At 42.6% G+C, this 25,175-nt stretch overlaps 1 protein-coding gene across 1 annotated transcript in view; it reads right to left on the bottom strand.

Moving 5' to 3' along the window:
- The window catches only part of tenm1 (teneurin transmembrane protein 1), a 195,427-nt gene that overhangs the window by 29,442 nt on the left and 140,810 nt on the right, over positions 1–25,175 (bottom strand). Inside the window, exons 23-25 of the mRNA XM_034092269.2 lie at positions 5,205–5,359; positions 2,700–2,783; positions 1,657–1,851 (exon numbers count right to left, since the gene is read on the bottom strand). Coding sequence (XP_033948160.1) covers positions 1,657–1,851; positions 2,700–2,783; positions 5,205–5,359 — 434 coding nt within the window. The remainder of the gene's footprint in view (positions 1–1,656; positions 1,852–2,699; positions 2,784–5,204; positions 5,360–25,175) is intronic.

Below are 25,175 nucleotides of genomic sequence, written 5' to 3'. Positions count from 1 at the left end.
AAGTGTTGCTGTTTGTCAGTATTTCTGGAGATATAAATACATTGTTGCAAGAGCCGTGCCCTGTGATGATCAACATAGGCTTGCAGGAGAGAACACCTGTTCTATAGAATAATTATATATGTATACTTTGTAAATATAATTTGTATGTATGCTATAGATGCTCTTTGGGATCAATAAACATCTTGATAATTAACACATGGTAAACATCACTTTAAAGGTCCCATGTCACGGCCATTCCCACTGATCATGATTCCATTGTTGAGGTCTACTAGAATAGATGTACATTGTTCAATGTTCCAAACTCACATTGGTTTCTCACAGCATCTCTGTGTAGTATGTGTATTCACTCTCTGTCCTACACGCCTTGTTGGAGCTCCTGCCCCCCCCTCCCTATGAGCCCACTGTGCTCTGATTGGTCAGCTCGCCCACTCTGTTCTGATGAGCTCACCACCGTTACAGCGGAACATCAGTGTTTATGTTTTACAATGGCGTTTGTTAGCAACCAGGAAATGACACCAGTAATGTCAAACAGATGAGAATGCTGCGTGGGGTCTGGGTGCCGTGTTGGCGGGACGTTGCGGGGCTCGCTGCCCCGCCCCTTGAGGCTCGAGGAGCGGACAGTGTGAGTTGGATTAATGGTGTCATTTCCTGGTTGCTGCGCGGGGTCTGCGAGACAGCGAGACGAGCTCCACGGGGCCGCCGGCACGGCACTTGGTCTATATCCAGCATCCAGGGAAACACAGCGGGAAATCCACCTCACACTGTCCGCTCCGGGAGCCTCGCGGGGCGGACTCCTGAGCTGCTCGGGAGTCCACCCTGGCAGAGGGTGTGCCTATTGTTCTATAGCTGTGTGCCAATTGGTCCATGTGGACGTAGTAACGTCAATAGGCCCCAGAAGACAAAAATGGAAAAAGACAAATCTACAACGAGGCGTTCTGGGGCAGCATAGACAGGTCTTTTCTTTGAGTTTTACTCACTACAGGGTGTACTTTGAGGGTTTGTGACTTTGCAGACCGTTTATATGCATAACAAGCTACATAACACACAAGGGGACGGGTAATAACCAGAAAAGCATATGATGGGACCTTTAACATGAGGAAAGTAATGGCTTTAAGTGTGTATTATTAAAAGCTTTCTATAAAAATAGGAACCTTATGGTTAGCTTCAGATCAATAGATTTAACTGACATTATTATTAGCAGGTGCCATTGCTCTCTGATAATTCACAAAGGCTGGCATTGGTTTGAACCCAGTAAATAATACACACACGATGGCAAAAATGGTATGGCAATATGTTAAAAAGTTGGATTAGGGAATTTTGTGCATCTTGATGAAAATCACAAGGGTTACCAATTTCCAATATGAAGGAAGTAGTGGATTTAAAGGGGCCCTATTATACTCATTCTCCGGTTCATGTATTTTAGCCTTTGCAGACCATTTACATGCACCAAAACCTTTATAACACACTGCAGGAAAGGGAAAACCCCCAAAACTATAATACGGCCCATTTAAAGATGTCTCACGCATAATCTTGGTGTGATGGCTGGAATTAGAAAAGTAGATGTCACTGACATGATGGTTGCTGCTCTATATTGACAAATCATAGCATCTCTAGCTTATATTACATGAATGTATCAGTATCTTTAGTGACAGTGACCTGTTGGATGCGGTTGATGCGCCTCTCGTCGGTCTCCGCGATGTACAGCGTGCCGAGGTGGGACAGTGCGATGGCCTTGGCTGCCTCCAGGGTGGTGCGCACCGCCGCCCATCTCACCAGGTGGTGGTCGATACCGGGGACCTGACAGTGGATGGGGCGGCCCGCCACAATACGCACCTGGAGATTTTCTGATACCTGACATGGAAGAAAAAAAAAATATGCAGAGAGGAAGCTAATTCAGTTAATGATATCAAATGACATCAAATGTGTTGCCGCAGTGGATCAAGCCTCCACACCTGGATCTACCTCATCTGACATCTCATTAAGGTTTCACATGTTCTAGGGTGATTAGCATAACCAGAGGGACATTTTCTCAAAAACAACTTCTGTAGACGTTTTTTTTATTTTTATCAAGGTGCTATTTTCGTTTCTGTCATGTTAGCAGACTCACTTGCTCTAAATGCAACGTAAGTGACAGAACTTGTGAGGAGTATTTCATTATTCTTTCTTTCCTTGGCCATGTATGTATGCCAATGTCTTTTAGAAAAACATGCTTGAACAACATTTTTATTTTGAAGTCACTCTCTGGATAACTTTCACAATTTAATGAATTTATTACGGTTGCAAATTCACAACTTTTATATCTTCCAATACTTTTCTATGCTGCTACCTAGTTTTCCCTGTGTATTTATTTGAGCTTTATTTTAAGAAAAAAAAATACGAATACAATTTGTTCTCTTTATCTGCACTGCCTCTTTGCTATAACAAAATAAGATAGAAGTACTTAATAGGTAATATATTGATTCTTATTACATGTTTGCGTAGCAGCATAAAAAGACAAGGCATTGTACCTTCGAGAAATGTAAGACTAGAAATAAACAATTGAATATGTAAAATCTCAATAGAAATAAAATAGCAATACAAAAGAAGAAAATATACATGTTCAATTTGTATTTTTATAACAATGTACATTTCCCCGCTGTGGGCCAAATAAAGGATTTCTGAACGTCAGATATTTGTGTGTGTTCCGATGGCTTTTCTACCTGCAGGACGATGTTGTTGTCCAGGATGTAGAGGGAGTTGTCCAGCGGGTTAATGGCGAGGTCTGTCGGCCACTCCAGACGCACCTGTAGAAAGACACACACACACACACACGTAGGCAAACACAGACAGAACATACAGTGAGTGTATTTCTATCAAAAAAGACAACAGGAGAACAAGAGAGCAGTGTTTGGCTATCACCCACCAGAGTCAGCTCCAGGTGTTACAAATAATGGCTCCTTAATAACATAGCATTAGGCCTCCTGACCCTCCCTGTTCATGCAAAGGTCAGCGGCGGGCAGGGAGCCTTCCCCGTGTTTATTCAAGACTCGCCTCGACACTGTCGCAAATGTCAGCCAATAACCATGATCGCTGTGTGCTCAAATAGCACTCCCTGCCCGCTAACGCTGTGGGGGTCAAAGACAGGCAAAGCTACACCCGCTCGCTGCACACCGCCCACATCCCTGTCTGTCCATTCCACGCACGCACGCACGCACACTGCGAGCTGCTGAGACGGTGCATCTGCATGATCAGCGGAGGTGATTGATGACTCTGACGATGGATTGGTAAATAAATGGATTATGTTAAATTGCCACTGACATGTCCAATTATAGGCACTGTCAAATGAGAGAGAAGAGGGTTCACTTTGAAATCCCATTTGAAGAGGTAGAGATTCATCAAGCAGGACTCAGGCTTAGCTGAAGAGCACACGCATCAAATCTGGTGATATTGCACTTTGCGGTGCTGGCAGGCGGTCACTTTCACAAGTTGAGTTGAACTCCAGAGCTGGACCCCGCTCAATTAAAATCAAACTGAAGAGAGAAAATAAAAACATTTGATAGGAATCAATATTCCTTGTGTTTGTTTTTGATTTGTGCGTTACCGTGGTGATTGCGCCTCGGGTGTTCAGGAGGAGTTGTTGGTGCGATGTCAGAGTGGGCAGGCAGTAAAAATAGTTCTGAATACAAGAGCCACGCATGTAGTTAACCAGCAGGCTTTGGATCAGTGAGAAGGATGTGTGGTTTGGATCTAAATGAATGTGGGAGTCTGTACATCAGTGTAAGGCTCTGGGTTACAGGGGCTTTGACAGCTGGTCTTAGCATCGTTAGGACAAATGAATTCAGAGAGCTTTTTCTGAAGAAGTACGTCACCAATTATTTATCAATTTGTACTTTATCTTATGTATTGCTTTTATGTTCTATCCTCATAATATAATACGAGTATAACATTTCCCCACAGCGATTCATAAAGGTCCATCTTATCTTATCTTAATTCATATTACCTTTTATCTTTTTTATTGAAAAGATTCAGCTGAATAGAAAAAGAGAGCAAGAAGAGTCAAATGAGTGTTGAAAGACAAGTGAAAGTTAGTTGCCAATGTATCAGCACAGGGTGTGTGTGGGGGGGTGGGAGTCTTGTATCAACGTCCATAAGACATCCAGCACGAGTCAGTAGTGCACCACAGGAGTTGGAGCTTAGAAGCTGCTGTATCATTTCAGATTATGTTTCCTTAAAGTGAGACTTCAACTTTCATTTGGACTTCAAGCTGAAGCCAACACGTGGCTTGTTTATTGTGCATAAATTACAGACGTGTTGTTTGTCTAGCCGTAGCTACAGAAGCCAGCTTCCATCAATACTGATGCCACACTGCGGTCACAGCAGTTTATGAGAACAAACACAGATGGAGGATGAATGAGGCTGGACGCGCTGCAGGGCCCGATAACTAACACACAGACAGACCGTGAGGTACCACGGGCCCCATTAAAGACATATAAGAGCACCTCTGGGAGCTCACCCTGGCTGAACACGCAGATTCACACACACACGCAGATTCACACACACACACACACACACACACACACACACACACACACACACACACACACACACACACACACACACACACACACACACACACACACACACACACACACACACACACACACACACACACACACACACACACACACACACACACACACACACACACACACACACACACACACACACACACACACACACACACACACACACACACACACACACACACACACACACACACACACACACACACACACACACACACTCACAGGCACTTCCCTCCCCTATGTGTGGGCAGACATCCCTCTATAGAGCCAGCGGTTCATCTATAATTCATCTTCTGCTCTAATAGGCCTGATATAAGTCAGCGGTGTGATCTGAGGGCTGGCTGATCAAATCTGTGCAGTGGCTGTCTACTCTCTCTCTCTCCCAGAAACCCACACACACCTATAAGAAGACAAACCAATTTAGGGTCGGTCAATTGGGATTGACAAAACAATCACCGACTGTAAGAGAACAACAACAACATATCGGTAATCTATAACCTTTTTTGGGGTTAATTACTTTAATTAGGCGCCACAACACACACACATGAGTCTTATTTCTCGACAGATGAGATGTTAATTCGGACAAAAAGACGCTGCTCTGGCTCTTCTCCAGTTAGCTAGACAGCTGTTTTAGCTTACCTGGCTGATATCCATGCGTGCATCGCAGCTGAGCGGCTGCATCGACATCAGTCCGTTTGAGCCAATCACGGTGGAGAGCAAGCCCCTCTCATTAATCTTCTGAATGGTGGTGCCATCGACGAAGTAGACGACACCTCTTTTATCCACTGCAATACCTGGGCGGGTGAGAAAGAGAGAGGCAGAATGAGCTTTTTTCAAGTGCTAGGGTGGGAGCGCGTGGGGTTGAGGGAACACAAGCGGGGGGAAAAAGGGAGTATAAGAGAGAGGGAGACTGACGAGATGGAGAGGAGTGAGTCAGGGGGAAAAGTAAAGTGGAGAGGGCTTTGGAGAGGCGTCCAACTCGGTTAGACATTCAGCTCAGCAAGCGGCTGTCTTATCAAAGGCACTGCACCACGGAAATGTAATTATATTTCCATTCCGCAGCCCACTAAAGGGATTAGAACAATACAACCGGAGGAAGAAGTTATTTGTCATTAGATGTGAGCAGCGTGCCGCAGTGAACCTTTGACATGATGCGCAGGTAAATGTGCATTATAAATGTGCATCCACGAATCAAACACGCAGGTGGACGTCCGCATGTGTGCATACCGTCCATGTGTGTATGTGTGGGCTTTGAGCGGCGTACAGTTGAACTCTGCTCGCATCAGATGGAGGTAAGTCCACTGGTATGAAAGGTCAGGGCCGACTGTGAATCATCTGTTATGGATGACGAGCGACCTTCATCCCCGCCTCATCTCCATACATACAATAGCCCTTTGACTCAACTCCTTCAGCAGTAATCTCCCTCAACTCAACCCTCACCTCTCGCACCGCACGCCGCCCAATTGTCCCCGATGGCTTTCACTTAGCGCCCGCGACAATAAGCCATATTTCAATATTCCTACCCGCCATCTGCAATGCGTTTGGCTCACTGATGTGCCATTTAAATATACACTGTGTTTATGGTTTATCATTAAGGCGTGTCAAGTTTATGTGTATCTCCCTTTATCTCAAGCATGCCTCAAAGGATAATGGGGATAAAGCCTTCTTCTAGTGGGTATAGCCACAATCAATCACACAACTAAATGGCAATGCAATATGCAACAAAGGAAACCATAAAAACAATCGCATGGAGAAAAGTAGTATGTGGAAAAGAGGGCTACAATTCACTATTGTTGATTTATCTGTCTATCACCCAATATTTCGTACGTATTTACGACAACGCGGCTTCATTAGTTTGAATTGGGGTTTCTGGCCGTCTGCATGTGAACTCTTCTATTTGCTAAATGTTTGGTCCCCACCCACTCTGGAGGGAAATAGGTATCTCTTTAGCCGCTCATCTATCTGCTGCGAGGGTTAACCACAACATATTACAGTTGCAGGATAAACAAAGACTTTATAACGCTCAGGGAAACTTCAGAATCAATGATCATTCTCAGAGGATTCATTACCACTAGGGACCCATTTCACATTGAAGTTAGACAATAAGCCATTGTTGATACAAAAGTATTGATGAGTGCAGCTTTGAAATGTCAGAAAATGATGGAACAATCTAAATTTCATGGAGCAGAAGGAGATGTCTTCAAATGAGTTTTTATTATTACCTACGCCAAGGAGGTTATGGTTTTGGGTTGGTTGTTTCTTTGTTTGTCTGAAGGAAAATGAAAGAAATACTGGCTCAGTTTGAATGAAACGTGGTGGAAGAATGTATCATTGGATGTGGAATAACCTCCTGAATGTTGTTGCAAATAGAACTTTATTTTCGCTCATGGAAACGGCCCTTCTAGTAACACTATTATACCAGAGAAGAGCTGAGGAGAAGATAACCAGGATGATATTTGTCTTACTACTTACTCAATATTACTATTGATCACATTTCTGTCAATCAAGTAATTTGGATCTCGAATAGTCTAACATTCCCATTGAGCAGCCTTCCCTGCAGCAACCCTGAGAGAATGAAACTTCAAAGAGTGATCTCACCGTGCAGAAGCGCCGGCACATCATAGTGAAAATGGACAATGAAGCGAAACCATCGTGCAGCGCCGCCAACTACCCTTTCTCATTCAGTCATCTTGGTCCAATGTCCCCTTGATTTCCATTTGGGTTTCTGTCAGTCGTCCTCCTTTCAAACGGTGTCATGCGGGATTACGCGTGGATGTGCCCGTGCTCACTTTCTGAGCCGCAGATAAAAATCACTACTGCCCTTTTCCCCAGGCAGCACTAAGGTCTGATCCTCCTTGACATACAACGGCTTGCTTCACACAACGCGATGACACACACACACACACACACACACACACACACACACACACACACACACACACACACACACACACACACACACACACACACACACACACACACACACACACACACACACACACACACACACACACACACACACACACACACACACACACACACACACACACACACACACACACACAACTCGATTCCCCGATGTCCTCAAAAGCGAGCAACCCTGGACCGACCCTGAGTGTCATAAATCGTGCAGGTGGGCCAGGGGGGAGGGCCAGGGTCAGTGTGTTTCCCCCAGGGGCCAGAAGGTGAAGTGCAGAGCTCTCCATCCTGGCCCCCTTCATCATCCCTTTGACACAGATATATTACACCACCCACATAGCCTCACCCCCCAACATCCACCTACCTACCCATCCTCCCTAACGTGATCTTCTTCGGCTCCCTCTTTCCTCCACCTTTCTCCTTTGCTTTGCTGTCCACTGTTTCGCTCCGCCTACCTTGACCTGTATGTTATAAGAGCTAATCAAATCAGCGCCCTCTGATCCTGCAATGTCTTGGCTCCGTGTCCCTCTGTCCGGGCCCTTTTTTCCATTTCTTCCTTTTGTTCCTCTCTGCCTTCCCATCTCTCCTCCTGTCACCTGGCATTACGCGGGAGCGCCGTCTCAACCCACGGCGCCGTTTCAACCTACGTCAGCTCTGTAGATCTGAGCATTCTCTCCGCTCTAACGCCATCCTTGGATCCTTCCCTGCTTTCCTTTCACTTTTCCAAACGTTCCTCCTGCTAGCACCCTAAACCTGTCCCTGATCTCAGAGCTCATAAATCCTGCACAAGGACATGACGAGGTAGCAAGGACTATCTCACAATACCGATTCCTCTCTGTCCCTGGATATTACTCTTGCTGTTTGTCTCTTTTGCTTCTATTGACTTCCATCTTAAATTCCCTCCATTCTTTCTTTCTCTCCATTGTTTCTGCTTCTCAGACACCTTCAGTACGCATACTCTTATGTTTCTACACGCAGCCTCCTAATTAGCTGCCAATCTATCCTCAACAATAAATACAGGCTTTATTCATCCTCCTCACACAAGAACAACAATGGAGAGCGATTGCTATTATAGCCCGGCATATGCAAAAGGCTTTACTCCAGTTTACGTGCTGTTTAAGGGTATTTCGCCATGTTTATTGAAAATGTGACAGATTAGTCCACATGCTCCTTGTCAGGTGCTGGGTTTCCTGCTGTTGTGGATAAAGCTGTTCAGCCGCCTTCAGGGAATTTACAGCCCGTCCGTATAGCCGATAGACGCTCACAAGACATCAAAAGATTTACCATGTCTCCCTAGGTGGACCTGGCAAATGATGCTCGTGTTTAAGAGCTGGCAGACACACTGGTGGGGAAATAATTGAGATAAATCTCCAGAGGTTGACGCCGGACATTTGGCTAAAGTTGGGAGTGGATTTTATCATGAAAGAAAAGTGAATGAGTTGTATTGACCTTGGAAACACAGGGGGAGGGGAGAGGCGTGAAGGAGAGGATGATAAAGTGTTGCTATTCACATTCCTCTCAGATTTAGGAAGACATTTAGCTAAGTAGAAAAAAACAGACATCACCAGAAAGTGGTGGTTGACGAGACAAAGGGACATGATGAGGAATAGCTGCAATTAACGATTACAGCCCAATCACTCTCAATCAAGGAATCTCTTTATTCTCCGTCCTTGTCAAAAGAATATCAGAATATAATATCAACGGCCCCCTGTGGCGATACAATACAATACACTCTGATGAAGGCCTTGGAGAGGGGTCTAACAGAGCATCAGCGCTGATTACAGCTATTTGACAAGAAGGAGCCACCGGGGATTCTCCGAGCAGAGAGAGAAGCACAGGTGATCAGACGTGGAAGGTGAGAAATATGATTAAGTGAGAAGGACATTATTACAGGAGGTGATAATGCATCATATTCAGCATTGAAAGTAATCAGCCCTGTTGGTATAGCCTACACTTACACCAGGATGTGGTGTGTGTGTGTGTGTGTGTGTGTGTGTGTGTGTGTGTGTGTGTGTGTGTGTGTGTGCACACACCGCATACTGACTGCTAACACCTGAGCCCTCAAGAGTACAGGAAGTCAGCCTTCTGGTGTTCTTCAAGTTTCCCTTCTACGGTACTTTCACCCTTCAAATGTTGACAGCAAAGCTGCCAAAAGAGCAGCCTCAGTGGATCAAAGAAAGAGGGATTGTAAAATCCTATCGAAAACAAACACATCAGTCAGCCTGCGGAACAACCACCTCAGTGCAAACATAAGCACACATTCTGCAAAGGGAACCTATTTAAAGGATCTGGTTGTGGAGGGCAAACGCATAAAGTGGGCATGTATGGGAGATGTATTTATTTTTGAAAACTTTTGTAGTGGTGAGTCACACACACACACACACACACACACACACACACACACACACACACACGCACGCACTGTTATGGAAATCTAGGACCCAACACAGCTGGAGAGTACAAGTCAAAGTGATCAAAACAAATAAATGGTGAATCGAGCAGAGCTGTCTTTTTGGTTATTTATTTGAAGCTTCAAATACATAAGATACAATAATTAATATAGACACAAGTCGAACAGAGTATATGATAGTCTGCTCGAGTGTGCGCAGTACAATGAAAAAGCAGAAGTTATATAGGAAAAGAGTGGGAATGTTATAACACACACACACACACACACACACACACACACACACACACACACACACACACACACACACACACACACACACACACACACACACACACACACACACACACACACACACACACACACACACACACACACACACACACACACACACACACACACACACACACACACACACACACACACACACACACACACACACACACACACACACACACACACACACACACACACACACACACAAGCTCAGGGTGCCAGTAAGTCATTCAATCTGCCCTCACGTGTCCCCAGGCTAATGATATGGACTGATGCTAGCTGCAGCTGATTTGAGCCCTTGGCGCCTCTGTACAAAGTCACTGTGTGTGACTGACAACTGGATGTAGCCACATGGACAGTTTCACCTGCACACCTGGCCCCAGTGAGGGATTCGGGCCACATATAAAGACACTGAAATGAGTTGGGGAAAGCCTGGAGGCTTCGCTAACTGCTCCAGTCCGACTGTAAGTGAAGCTGGAGAAGAACACACCGTTTCAGACTCTTTATCTTGGTGTGTGGCTTAACGTGCCTTTTCATCATTGCTACTTCAGAACACACAATGCTGTTTGCCCGGGAACGTGTGCGCACGCCGACCTGTGTGAGCTCGTGGCGCGTCGTGCGTGGGTGTGTGTGGTGAAGTAGCAAGGCAAAAAGATAAGGCATGGCGGTTAATCACATTGTGCGCATATGCAAATGTGGAGCGGATAAATCAGAGTGTCTGCAGATGAGAAATCCACACTCCTCCACACACACTCACGCAAACTTTCTTGAGGTTACCCATGTGCACTAAAGGGCGGAAAGAAATCACTTAATCTCAGGACTGTGAAATGGCAGTGTGCACTATAATGAGGTGGTGTGTGCACCATTTTAAGGAGTGTGATTTCACACTTGTGTTAGAAAAAGTCACGACTATTATGAAACCACATGGGGATCCTGTATATATATATATATATATATATATATATATATGTATAGATATATATGTACACTGCATCAAACGCTGCTCTGTTATCTGTGACATGCACATCTATGAACTGCAGTGCTGTAGCACAAGAGCTTCTTTTATTTTCCTCAATCAAAAACGAATCATCAATCAAAAGGAGATAACAGCACAAACATGGACGGGCGTGTGTTTCTGGAGGATCTTTGGTAAGCACTAATAATTCATGCTTCTTGTAATTAATTATGCATTAAAGCCCCACAGAACAGACAGTGGCTTAGTAATTAAGTCTGAATCAGATGCTGTTGCTCATCTAATTATCAACCACTATAAGTTTGTTAACACATTAACCCGCATTAATTAATTATTGATAGCTGTCGGGTTTTTTTTAGCCGTTAGTTCTCGACTTCACAATCATGGTAAGGCAAGACATCCAGAACTGGCAGGAGATTTTGAAATAGTTGCATGCAAATTTTTATTTTTTTTTTTATTTTTTTTTTAGGGTGGAGAAAGTATGCGACTTGGAAGTAATTGCCTTGTTTGATAGCAAAATAGAGATCCAAAGCAATCACAGAGGCAGCAGACAAACGCAATTATAAAATGATTGAAATGCTTTGGACTAGAAAGCTCCATGCAAGGTTGAGGGGTTTGGATCAGAGCGGAGCGTCTGCAGATTACATCGCACTGTTTAGAACATCAAACAGACACAAGGAGGTCCATCAATATAGGCTCTTTTTACCAAGCCCTGCATTGGTAGAGAAGGGAAGGTGGTAGGATGGTAGGAAACACAAGGGGGGACTAAACTACTATAGATGCAAATCTCCTCACGCAGCCTCCACCCATACTCAACAGGAGGTCACTTCAGTACAGTCTTCATCATAGGGCTGTGCAATTAATCGTATTTTAATCGCGATTACGATTTTGGCTTGCAACGATTACGAAAACAACGTAATCGAAATAAAACGATTATTATTTTTATTTAAAAAAAAAAAAGGAATTATTATTTTATTTTTTTATTGTTTTTTCAGTTGAATTATACTTACAGTTCAGGTTAATCAACTCTTAAAAACATACGGTTCACTTTTTTATTTCAATAAATGGATGTTTTCAAAGTAAATGGATAATCGTTTTTAATAATCGTGATATCAATTATTGACCAACATAATCGTGATAATGATTTTTGAGATTTGTGTGCCTTGAAAGGAGTTCTGGCCACTGTTCTCTTGGAGCGCTGCAGGTGATAATGGTCCACAGGGGCAAACATTTACTCGCTCTGTCCCCCCCCCCCCCTTCCCCACCCTCACACAGGCGTGTTCTACGGGCCTGCCAAGCTGAACTGGGCCTGCCACCATCACTCCACTTATTCATCTTTGCCATGCATTTCAGAGAGTAACGGTAGAAACAACCAGATGGGCACAAGTTCACTGTTCACCCCCTCATCGCAGCCCCACTCACATCCCAGGCGGAGACAGAGGCTTCCAAGAGAATGTCTGTGCGTGTGTGTTGGGCATTCACCTCCAGTAAATGCATTTTTCCCCCTCCACAGTGGCGAGGCTCCACTCGTCCTGACAGCGTGCCAGGTTCCCAGTGGAGCTGACAGGCCGGCTGCCAGCAGTGTCCATCTCCACCAGTTAAAGTGACACGGGTGTCACATTTCCCATGATGGCGGCGATGTAGCCAACCTGACATACCTTTAACAAGGTAGCCGTAACTAACTCTGTGTCCCTTACAGGGAGAAGCAGATTAGTTCCACGGACCAACAGGCTGTCAATCAGACGCGAGCATGCCCGCGCACACTGACTCGTAGCGACGTTGCACCTTTGATGCACAGGCTCAGCCTTTGGCCTTCAGCCTGCATCTGTTATTGACTCAGGGCTTCATTACACACACAGTGAGCTTCAGTAATCTCTCTGAAGCTACCCTACACACTCCGACTACAAACAGGGAAGCTGTCAGTCTGCATAGTGTTCTACATAATACATCACTTGAATAGCCGGCGTTTCACAGGTAGAGGCTTGTTTTAGTCAGCATAAATCTGCCTCTACTAAGCCCACTGACTATAGTTTCTTAGCAAATCTTGGCAGCAGGCTGACGATTTCCTCCCAGAATATCTAAGCGTCCTCCTATGACCCAAGGTGATTAGGATGTAGTACAGCTACTTTTTGAGATGGATCCCTGTTTTTCCGAGTTGCCCCAGACACGTCTTATCCATTTATCAGGACAATGGAAATCCAGCCACATGACATTGCATGACATTGGGCTCAATTCAGTGATCAATCTAGCACTGCCTTCAGGCTGTCACTTCTTGTGTTATTAATAATATCGTTTCTTCGGCTCAAAATGTTTGAATAATGTCTGGTCTATGTCAAATAAAATGCAGCGGTTGACATTGGCACGACTATATTTAGTCATCTTGAGCCAGAAAACATCATGCGAAAGTTTGGTTATACATCAAGTATGAGTTGAGTGCCAGAAAGCAGCACTAGATCCCTGCATTGAGCCCAATGTCATATGGCTTGAACTATATATAAGTAATAGATCATCTTTTCATAACCATATGCAACAGGTAGAATATATATATATAAAAAACCACAGGTACAACGTTTTAGAGACTTGATAGATTTCAACTAATCCTTTTAGGGTTGTGTCCCCGTCCCTTAAGAAGCAGCTGTCTTATATTTCCGATTTGATACAAAAAACTAAAAACATTTGTACCAATTCTGAAAAAATAGGATTACATAGAAGTAGTGTGACCTTGTTATAGAGCTGAAGAGAGCTTTCCCACAAAAAACCCTACAGAAGATTCAATTTCATTTTCTGCGGACAGAGTAGCCGCGCTCCCCTGGCCAGCTGTGCGTCTATCCAATTGTGAACCCAAAGGTCATCAAATTGAACTCCACTCACATTTTTTGAAGGTATGAGGACAATCATGTTACCATATGATTTGTGAGAAGCACAACATTGATGTATAACACTGTAAGAGTTACACACATCTAGAATATTAAGGTGTACTCTGAAGCTACTGTATGTAGCCTGCCGCTTTGCTAATAATTATTGCAAATTCAACATGGTGTTGAAAAGATTATGTTTTTATATGTTATTTTCTTAGTGAGTTGTTAGTGTGGCTTTGCATTCCCCTTAGAATAAGAGAAACGTCTGGTTTACAATGTCCCCCAAAAAAGACATGAAAAATATTAAAGAGGCCATATTCTTAATGTTACATAGTGATGTCACCATGTGAGGGAAGTAAACAAAGGAGTCCAATGGAGGCATTTTGGGCAGGGGGGGAGTGCGAGGGAACTTTGGGATTTTAGCCTTTGCAGACCATTGACATGCACAACAACCTCAGCCTCAGCATCATCAGTTATGCCAACACATTTTGGCAGCCAAAATGCAAAACCATCATTTACTGAAATGTGTGTTTAGAGAATATGACACTTGTGTCAGTATTATAGATACCTTCACACATGCAAGAGCATGCATTGACAGAGCATTTTTAATATAAAAATCTTCGCTAAACGGAGCGTACAGTATGCAATCTTTACCAAAAGGGACTCTCTGTGACAATGCAATGCAGTGGAATAGCTTACCTATAGTAGTGAGTCAAATGATTGCAGTTGTCAGGAGCTCTTACATCACATACTGCAGATGCTTTGGCTGTGACAGAGTCAGCAGTAAATATGCAAACAGGACATCGGCCACGTCTCTGCAATTCCTTCTCCAATCACGTAAAAATGGCTCACTGCCTGGACAAGTCCTGGATGTACCTGCGTGCTGTTTGCGGTGCTTGATGCTTTTTTTACTCTGCCCCGTGGGTCTCGCCACTGGCAGCTATATGCTCAGCATTAGTGTTGGAAGAAAATGCATTTCTGGCACAACTTCTCATTGTGGCTGCTCGGTGATGCATGTCTGTCGCACAAAACAATTGCACATCGCCTAATTATCATGGATGCTGCGGCGAGAAAACAAGCTGTGGTAGAAATAGCATGACCCAATGGCGTCGCTCTAATTTGCATTATCACAGAGTATGCTGCTGTTTGCCTGGCTGTGTGATTAATTCATGTGTGTATCATTAATGCAGGAATGTCCAGGGGCAAAGACAAAGCTCGGTCAATGTGAAATGAAATACAGGCGCAGGCTGTTAAAAATTGCGCGCACATATGAAAAACACCCAACTGTGTGACTTATCTGATGCCCTTGTTTTGCGAGGCAGGGCTCTGTTTGAACCAACAGAAACAATGATAGTTGACCCTCTGAGGGAAGGCAGCCACAGGGCCAGTTGCATATGCAGATGAGGTGTGGGACTGCTGCACTGCAGGCTTCAGATGCAAAACACTGACTTCTCTTTCTCACTCTATCTTTTTCATTACATTCACTCTGCTGTCCTATATTTCCCTCCTTATTTTTCACATTATTTTGTTGCCCACCATTTTTCCGCTCACTCTCTATCATAGCACTCTCTTTTTCTCTATCAATTTAATCTGCCCTCCCTCCCTCCCTCCCTCTCTCCCTTTCTCACAATCATTCTGTGCTAAACGCTGTGGGAGCCAGCGGCAGAATAACAATGGCGTATTCATTCCAAAAGTTATAACACAGAGCAGCTGGCATCGTGGATACACAGCCCGAGGAGATCTTCCAACTTCACTGCAGCAGCCAGCGAATACATTTGGAGAAGTGGCAGATTCCAGAGAAAGTGAATCGCAGGCTGCGGTGATTAGAACTGTGCAATTGCAGGACACCACCACTCACAGGCCTCCACTGCTGGAGTGGAGGCAGGGGACTGAGTTAATGGTTTGAGTACGGGCTTGCTGACAGCATTGAAGGCTTGATTCACACGGATGAAACAAAACTGGGAAACGCTCCTCTGCACACGGCCATGTTTCCAGTCATTTCTGTAAATGCAATGTGTGAAGATATTCATCCGCCTAAGCTGCTTAAATGTCAACCGCCGGCCAAGACGGATACAGTTCAGCATGAAGCCTGGCTGTTGTGGTCTGAGGTTGGTGGCCAAGCGAGTGATTTTGCCACGTGAAGCATATTTATTTACCCCTGGCTGTGCCTCCTTTTTTTCATAACTCCCTAGCTGTTCAACATGCTAATAACCGCAGCCGGTTTAAACCCCGCTGCTTCATTCTGCGAACCGGGCCCTGCTATCTCGCCTCTGATGGCATGCCTCGCAGCTGCATACAGAGTGAGATGGGGACACATGTGTTGTGTTGGGTCTGTGTGAGGAAAAGGAGAGATGGGGAGAAAGAGAGTGTAAGAAAGAGGAGGAGGAGAGAAAAGAAGAGGAGGGGGAGAGAAAGGCAGACGGGGGCAAGGGGGAGGAATGTGGTGGCAGCATGTCAGCTTCTGATAAGGGCATTAGTCTGCCCCCTGTGGGTCGGAGGGAGAGACTGACACAAGCACTCACACTGCCATGTGCACACCTCTCTCTGTGGATATCAGCTTTACTGTGTTGGACTAGTCAACACATAACAGATAAGTCCTGCACATGGCAAACAAGACGACTCTAAATCACTGGAGTCTGAACTCTTCTGTCCAAACATTCACTTGAAACACTGACGCGGTTATTTCTACATACACGCAACTATTATTTACGGAAAGCACCCGTTGTTGTTGTTGTGAACAGAAGGAACTCGTAGAAGTGAGCCAAGGCTGTTGGGTCCTTGGGGAGCGACGACTCTTTCATGTCAGACATAGGATCCATCCTAAATGGAGCAAGGCCTTTTATTTACCGAGCTAATTGACTGCAGTACAGCATGTGGAGCCAACTCTAAACAATGCCCTAGATGTTGTATTCATAAGTGACTGTTTGAAGGACACAAGATAATCCCTGTAGTTTACACTATGGAGAGACAAGACATTTGGCAATGTGCTGCAACATCGCTGGCCGAATTAAAATGATGGGTTACTATTCAACAACTGTTTGGTGTGCTTTACCGATATTACCGTGTTGCAGCGGGCTTACTGCTGAAAGAAAAAGGGACATTGAGGTTTGAAAAAAGAAAAAGGGGAAGGCTCTAATTTGGAACTACAGAAGAAGCTCACCAAAGAACATGAGTCAAGATCAATGGCGGAGAATCACAGAGCCTCAGCTTAATAAAAAAAAACCCGAAGTAACCGACAGATATTTCTCTGTGAAGTCTACCACTCATTATCATTGGTAAGAGGGTGAGGGGAGGAGGGGCAGTGTGGGCCTTGGCAGATGGATGACAGGGAGCTAGGGGGCAGAAATCTCCAGGGCTGGTTTTTTTCGAAGCACAATGGCCACGGATGAGTCTGTGAAGTGCAGCGAGTCAAAGAGTATAAAACCTGAGCGGGAACAGGAGGAGTCTTGGGACAGAATATTCTATTACCGTACAAAGACAGAGATAGAGCGTGTTCTGAGGCGGGCACGCAGCCTGAGAATAACAGTCTTCAGATCATCTGTCAGATTGAAGCAGGAATCAGCTCCAATCTGCTTTTCCTCTTATCATCTCCCTTTGCTTTTCATCATCCTTTCCCTCTCTTATCGATATGAACTCAGGAAGTTAGGGGTAATAAAAAGTTCTGCTCTGAACTGTTAGAACCGATTTGTGTTTAAAAATCCGGTGGCATTTGAAGAACGGGGACACTTGTGCGCTGTGTTTACTCTGCTTCATATCGACTGGCTTCCGACGTCAGACTGCATCGCGCGTACACGCTGAAGGTGACGGACAGAAGAGGCCCGCAGGACTGTGGGTGTAGCTTGATTGACAGCTCCGACCGCTAAATCTCCCGTGCGACCTGGGGACTAAGAGGTGGCCAGGTGTGTGTGGGTGTGATTGGTGAGGGCAGCGAGCAGATTATTACTTCTTCCTGGCTGCACAAGCTGTTTGAGCAGAGGTAGCCCACACAAGCCCAATCTACTGCCATTAAAGCCTTCCCATACATACTTTCCATATAATGACCTCTAGCAGAACGATCCGTCAAACATATCATTATTATTATAACTTGTCATTCAGCTGAAGCCTTTATCCAGCAAAGCATAGATATGGAGGGAAATTATGTTTTGCGCAAGGACACTTGTTGTTTGAAAATGATGGAGATGAAATCACTGACCCTGATTGATTAAAGGTCCATTTATCTCCTGAGCCACATACATGTAAGCATGTTTCTGTTCCATTGTTCACCTCCTGTGATTGCTCTGGACCCAAGATTGATTGCATCTCTGGTGAGTTCAGTGACACGTGGCAAGCAGAGCTACAGACTTCATGTTTGTATTCAGTCTAAGTGGTTGAAAAGTAGTTAAATTATGATTAATAGTAATTATCACTAACTCATACCATAACTCATTACCCAATCTATTGACACCCGCATGACATTGATGGATGATGGTGATATTGGTTTCTCCTCCTCTGCATTGTGCGAAATTCGCCCACTTTTTTCTCATTTATATTCACTAGCATTATCATCAGATATTTACAGAATATACTGTAAATTACATTTTAAACCAAAAGGATATATATCTAGGATGGATTATAAACATAGAACTTCATAAATATTAAAAATATGTACACAAGCCCTGAGAGGAAAGTGTGTTGATCCATTACAGGGTTAAACATCTGAAAAGATCTCTCCTGTCAGAGATTATGTGGACATCGAGCCCCAACCAAATAAACACACCAAGCCCCGTGGCAGATATCGCTGGCTGAAAACACATGTTATCAGTCCCAGTACTGATCCGTCAGGTCCAGATATCACAGAGGATGTCATTTACAGGTCCACAAACACGCAATGCAAGTGTGATGTCCGTCTGTGCTTTTCCGACGACAGGAACTGTTTTTGGGAATACCAGTGCATTACTATTTAATAAATGACTATTCATTACAAATATGACTGATGTGTGATTATTATTCATGCTATATACTGATATAGGGCTAAGTAAGCAATCAATCCTGCAAATCAATATTAGTTGTTCAATATATTTATTCAGCCAATGTGAGTAGAAATACAGAAATTATGCTCCCACGTTGCAATATTACAACATTTCCCTAAAAACTTACCAAAACGTAAAAACATGGAAAACTTTTTCATTTCTGCTCCAGAGGCTCCTTACAACAACATCTGAAAGGTCAAAAAAAATAAATAATGTTTTTCTATATTTGGGCTTTACAGGGTTAAACATGTGAAAATGGCCCTTCCAGAATAATCTTGCAATTTCCTTTTTTTCACGGGTGAAACAGGAAAATTAAGAAATGCCAGGGGCAAGATTTATTTTGTTGTAGTTGTCTTTGTATTTTGTATGCCAGGGTCACTAGTGTTTGTTGTAATACTAATTTCAGCCACAAGGGGCACAAGTGCACCACCACCACATTCTCTAAATAGGACTAAAGGGATCAAAGTTAATGACATGGCAGTATTGTTAATCACTAACTAACAAACCTACATATCTGGCTCTCATGGTTTTTATTCAAATATGTTTTGTATTTATGTAAATATAATAAGCTTATGTGTAAAATGGACAACATTGTTAGGAGAGTTAAACTATGCAGCGATTCTGCACTGCGGTTAACTCAGCCGTCTCTCGAGTTTGTTATTATTTTTTCTGCCATTAGTTCTTCTTGAGATTGACACTGTTGGACTCAGTACTAGTGAAACAACTCCCACAAGTACTATGAAGTACTTTTACTGTGTACTTTTTGAATAATCCTCTGTCAATGTCCCCTCCTGAGTACAAGAATGCATGTTTCTTTGCTATTTTGAATCAGCGTTAAAACCTATGGTTAAAGCACCTTTCTTCATGCGACTGATATTGTTGGACAGAGTATTTTAAGAGGATGGTAGACTTGATATCAGCAACACTTCCAGTCAGTACTCCGGCAGCAGCATTTTTACCCCTTGGAAAGTCTTTAGAGTCTGGCCTGGATAGCTGGTCACAACTATCCTTCAGCAAAGTGACAAACCCTTGTGACTCTTGTTGGCCTCTTATGAAGCTGTTGTCTTTTAAAATATGATTATTTCTCTGCTCCATCATTCCTCGCAGATTCTTCCATCAATCCCAGTCATTGCACGTCAGTCAATAGAGCTTCGAAAAATGTGTCCAATTCAACAAAATGTTTTTTTGTGAGTGAATTGTTTGAGGTGAGAGAAAATAAATCCACATCCTATTAAACTTATTTTATTTTATTTTCCATGTTGTACATATACTTACTTGTATTAGAACATTTGCATGTTGAACTACATGCTGATATATCTTCCCCAGCCTCAATGAAACACAATAACATTTATTGATTCATAATTTTTTTTAAATTATAAAAATGTATAAATGAATAATGTTGTGTGCAAACATTTCACATTTAAATATAAAATGAAAAAAAGTTTACTTTGAAATGATTTCTCACAAAAACCTTTCTAAATTATAGTAAATTGTAAAAAAGTTATAGTCAATATATACGTTTTTCTGCCTAAAATAGTTGAAATTCAACGTAAACTATATCAAACATCACATGCATGGCAATTAACCCATTTTTGCCCACTTAAATTGACTTTAATTGAAGTTAACAATATTGATATTATATAGATATATATTGATGCATTCTTTCTGAACACTTTTAAAATAAAATACTGCAAATGAAGAATATTTGTAATGTTCTGCACAGATACTGTAGTGCCTTAACTTGAATTTGAAAACACGTGGCAACTTTATTAATACAGCATAAATTCTTCATGGGCTTTAATGGCTCTCTAGAATCTAGATAAAGGGCGTTTCATGGTTGCTTGTATTATCCTCAGATAGTGGTTTGTTTAAAAAACTAGTGACATTTTAATAAATATTGAAAAAAGGGGCTCCAAAAAAGGCATTTATAACCTGGCCGGCTTAACCAGTCTGTATTTCTTCAAGCACCAAGATTCATAGTTTATAAAGTACAATTCTGGGCTATTGATTGTGTTATTTCTCCAAACACATACAGTAAAAATGCCTGTTTTGAAGCCTTACAATGGTGCAGGAAAAGGACTTTACATTGGGTTATACTTAAAGACAGGACTATTCAGTTAAGAGAAGAGAAACAAAGTTATAATGGGTGATGTCACATTAATGACAGACATAATATGAGGTCCTTGGCAGTTGGCACTCAGACTTTCGACGGGTCATGTTGTGATCATGGGGCTTCACCCTGACAGCATCAGGACAATATCATATGGAGTCAGACACTAAGTGTGCTGGAGGCGTTGACTGGGCCTGATGGAAGGATGAGGCTGATGAGAATGAAGAATCTGCCAGGAAGGAACTAGCGGCAGAGAAATAATGATATATTAAAAGACAGCAGCATCATAAGAGGCCAACCAGAGTGACAGGGTGTGTCACTTTGCTGACGGATAGTTGTGACCAGCTATCCAGGCCAGACTCTAAAGACAGAGTACTGACTGGAAGTATTGCTGATAATATGTTCACCATATCCTCTTAAAATACTCTGTCCAATAATATCAGTCTCAGGAAGAAAGGTTTTTTAATGCTTATTAAAAATAGCAGAAAAACATGCATTCTTGTACTCAGGAGGGGACATTGACAGAGGACTTTTTTTTTTTAAAACACACTAGAAGTACTTCATTGTATTGTGGTAGTAGGTGTAAGACTACTGAGTCAAGCAGTATCAATATCATTAAGAACTAATGGTACAATTGTCTTTTTATCATTCATCAAAGAAAGCAGAAGACATGCATTATGTACTGGAGGAGACTCTGGCAGAGGATTATTCACTAAGTAGACCGTAAAAGTACTTCATTTTTTTTCATTTTTCAAACCTTTATTTATACAGATAAAATCCCATTGAGATCATTGATCTCTTTTCCAAGGGAGACCTGCTCAAGTAGTTCCACATGAAACATAAATAGATTTTATTTCTGGTAGCAGTCAAACTAGTACCGAGTTCAACAGTGTCAGTTATTAAGAACTTATGATAACAATACTTGTATCGATCATCAAATATAGCAGGACAAAAAAGAGCAGCTGAATTGAAAAAACAAACTCGAGAGGCGGCTGAGTGACCGCAGTGCAGAATCGCTGGAGTTTAAATCTCCTAACAATGTTGTCCATTTTAGACACAGGCTTATTATATTTACAGCCTTAATAACATTCATTTTCTGGGCTCAATATATGTCTTGGCCCTTTTCGTTGTGATCGCTAAATTCACCTAGTTTCCCCTTGTTTATAATATTATCACTGTTCTTAGCACACGAGTGCTTTTGTTTTGAAATCACTTCCGTGAGTTTCGCCCCGCCCCTCGCTCCAATGACCATTAGACCAGTGGTTCCCGACCAAAGATCGCAGCGGGGCGCCAGGCCTCAGATGAGTTGAGGCCAAATATCATATTTAGACTTTTTTATTTATTTATTTTTTTTACATATAATTGTAAAGCAATACATGATTGTCACTAAAAGCCTTGTCTCTTCATTACAATAAAATATAAAAAATAATTGATTAATTCGATTTAATAAAAATTCAAGTTAGTAGCTATTATAGGCATAAAAAGACAGAAATGTATAATTCTTTCTTTAATAGAAATGTTTCTTCTGCCCGTAAAGTGTCCAAACCAGGCTTTTCTGGATAAGCGCATTTTTAAAAACATAGCCATTGTCCATGCCGGTTTCAGTTGGATAATTTGTCACAGTTGCTCCGATCAGATCGGTCTCCTCCATTTAGATTATTTACGACTTTTGAATCCACATAAACACATCGGCAAAATCCGGCTTACTTTGAGCATGTGTTTTAAACAGTTTAATCCCTTTCTGAATTGTTTCCACTTGCGCCGTCCTTTAATTTCTTCATTCAGCGGGAATCCAAATGAATTCATCCTGAGTCCCATAACCATCAAAGTCGCTCCAATAGTGCTCCTTAATTACGCTTTCATCCTCCTTTAACAAAACACTTCACATTCATCCAGTTTGTGACAGGAGTTGTAGCATTTTGAGACTTTAAACTTTAATTACCGCTGGGCTCTTGGGAAAAAAGGTTGGGAACCCCTACATTAGACCGTTTAGTGAGGCAAAAAGCAAAAAGCAAAAACGTCTCTCAGACGCTCTTCCGTTTACTTGTTTAATAAAGAAAAACAAATGGACGGTAGATACACGGATTCAATTGGCCATATTACAAACATTGATTAAGGCGATAAATAATATAAACATAAACATTAGAATGTGTAAGTTGCATCAAAGTATTTTATATTATTATCCCCAATGAACTAATATTTGAAGTTGCAGTATTAGTGTCGTCAGGTAAAGAGTCATGTTCGTTTGTAATTTAAACCATTACAAATCCGTACAAAATGATTTCATGCACTGTATGTTAATACAATATCTAAATAATGAAGTACAGTTGAATGAAATAGTATTCACGTATTGACAGTTTAGCCATGTTGGTGTCAGTTTCCAAACTGTTGCACTTTGTGTAAATCTACATTTTGCTAGTTCAGACGAGTGCAAAGAAAGAAGCAAACGCCTCCCTAGCCCCATATTCTTTATTCTCTGTGGGCACAGTGCTTTATTGATGTCACAAAGATCCAGTGAGACTTGTTCTGGCTAAAAGGCAGGGGTGTAGAAGGGAAATTAAAATGTTGCTGGAATCCACTTCTGTCAGCTAATAACTAAGGGTACAGTGATGAACTGCTTTCAATCGACACTCTGGGCTTAATGTCTCAAATATATGTGCAATGATTCAAATAGCTTGAACTGGGCTTAAGCTGGAAAGGAATCAAGGCTGAATCTGCAGATTTCTCTCTTTTAGAGAAGCTTAATAGTGCCATATTCTTCTGTAAGTCAAAGCAAGCCATTCTTACCCTGTTAGTCAGGCTGTTAATGTTATTTTAATAAAAGGTCAAGTGAAATGAGTCCTGCATTTCTATTTTATGGCCAGCTATTACCCATGTGTTAACACGGTTTCCTCACATTACATCAACACACATCACCCTTCCAGATTGCAATGGTGCAAGTCTGGGTCGTGTTGTATGAGGAAGAGTGTGTGGCGCTGCTGCGGGAAGTTATGCTTGTTAAAGTGGGGGGAAGCTGGCAGAACTGAGTGGGTGTGGAGACACTGCTTGACTGACATCTCCCTGACTAGGGATGGGTATCGTTAAGGTTGTAACGGTACTACTACCTTTATGGATACCGCTTATCGAGCCGGTCTTTTAACGGTACTTTTATCGGTTCTTTTGGAGAAAGAAATAAGGTAAACTAACTAAACAAATTGTGAACGACAATAATGTGATGACAGAACTGTAAACAGAATAGCTGAAAGTTTAACAAAATAAATAACTCAGTTATATTTTAGTTAACTCCGTGTGTTGCTGCTAGCATACATAACACCTGACGTGGAAACGTTACTCGTGGACGTGGCTACAGAGCTGCTAGAAAGACAGTCGAGCCCGGTGCATTCCTCCGTCTGGATGTGGAGCTCTTTTGCTAAATGTTTAGACAAATTGCTCGTGTTACCGCCCGTACATGCTAAACTCTTATTGCACTTTTGGCAACGAGCATCGAGACGGGTAAAGTTTAACCACACCTTGGAGCGCTTAGTTCTCTCTGCCATCTCCGCCGTGTGTGTGTGTGTGTGTGTGTGTGTGTGTGTGTGTGTGTGTGTGTGTGTGTGTGTGTGTATTGGAAAAGATTGAAAATACAAAAAATAATCATAAACGCATTTTGCAGTCTTTTTGCGTATTAGAAACGGAGTTGGCGACACTAAAACTGCAATATAATGTTTGTGTAGCAATAATACATATGACATGTTTTAGATGTCTCCAGTACCGATTGAAGACCGATGACGTCGGGCTTAACGGTACCACGGTCTTTAATAATTCTGCCCCGGGGCCTGTTTAATACCGGGGCTCGGTACCATCCCTATCCCTGACTGTCTTGTTACCTTTTTAGCGTCAGCTCAACTGTAATGGGTCAAATGATATCCTTCAGTCCTAACATGCAGACTTGTGAACTCAAGTATACTTCGCTGTGTGAACTGACAACATAGCGTTTTAGTCTTTACATTTCAATACAGGCACGATATGTCAAATTTGTTTGTGTTTTTAGGCACTACCGTTAAAAGATGAAGTGCCAA

Source organism: Pseudochaenichthys georgianus, chromosome 10 (assembly GCF_902827115.2).
Source record: "Pseudochaenichthys georgianus chromosome 10, fPseGeo1.2, whole genome shotgun sequence".
Taxonomy (NCBI): domain Eukaryota; kingdom Metazoa; phylum Chordata; class Actinopteri; order Perciformes; family Channichthyidae; genus Pseudochaenichthys; species Pseudochaenichthys georgianus.
This window is presented reverse-complemented; position numbering and strand designations above follow the sequence as displayed.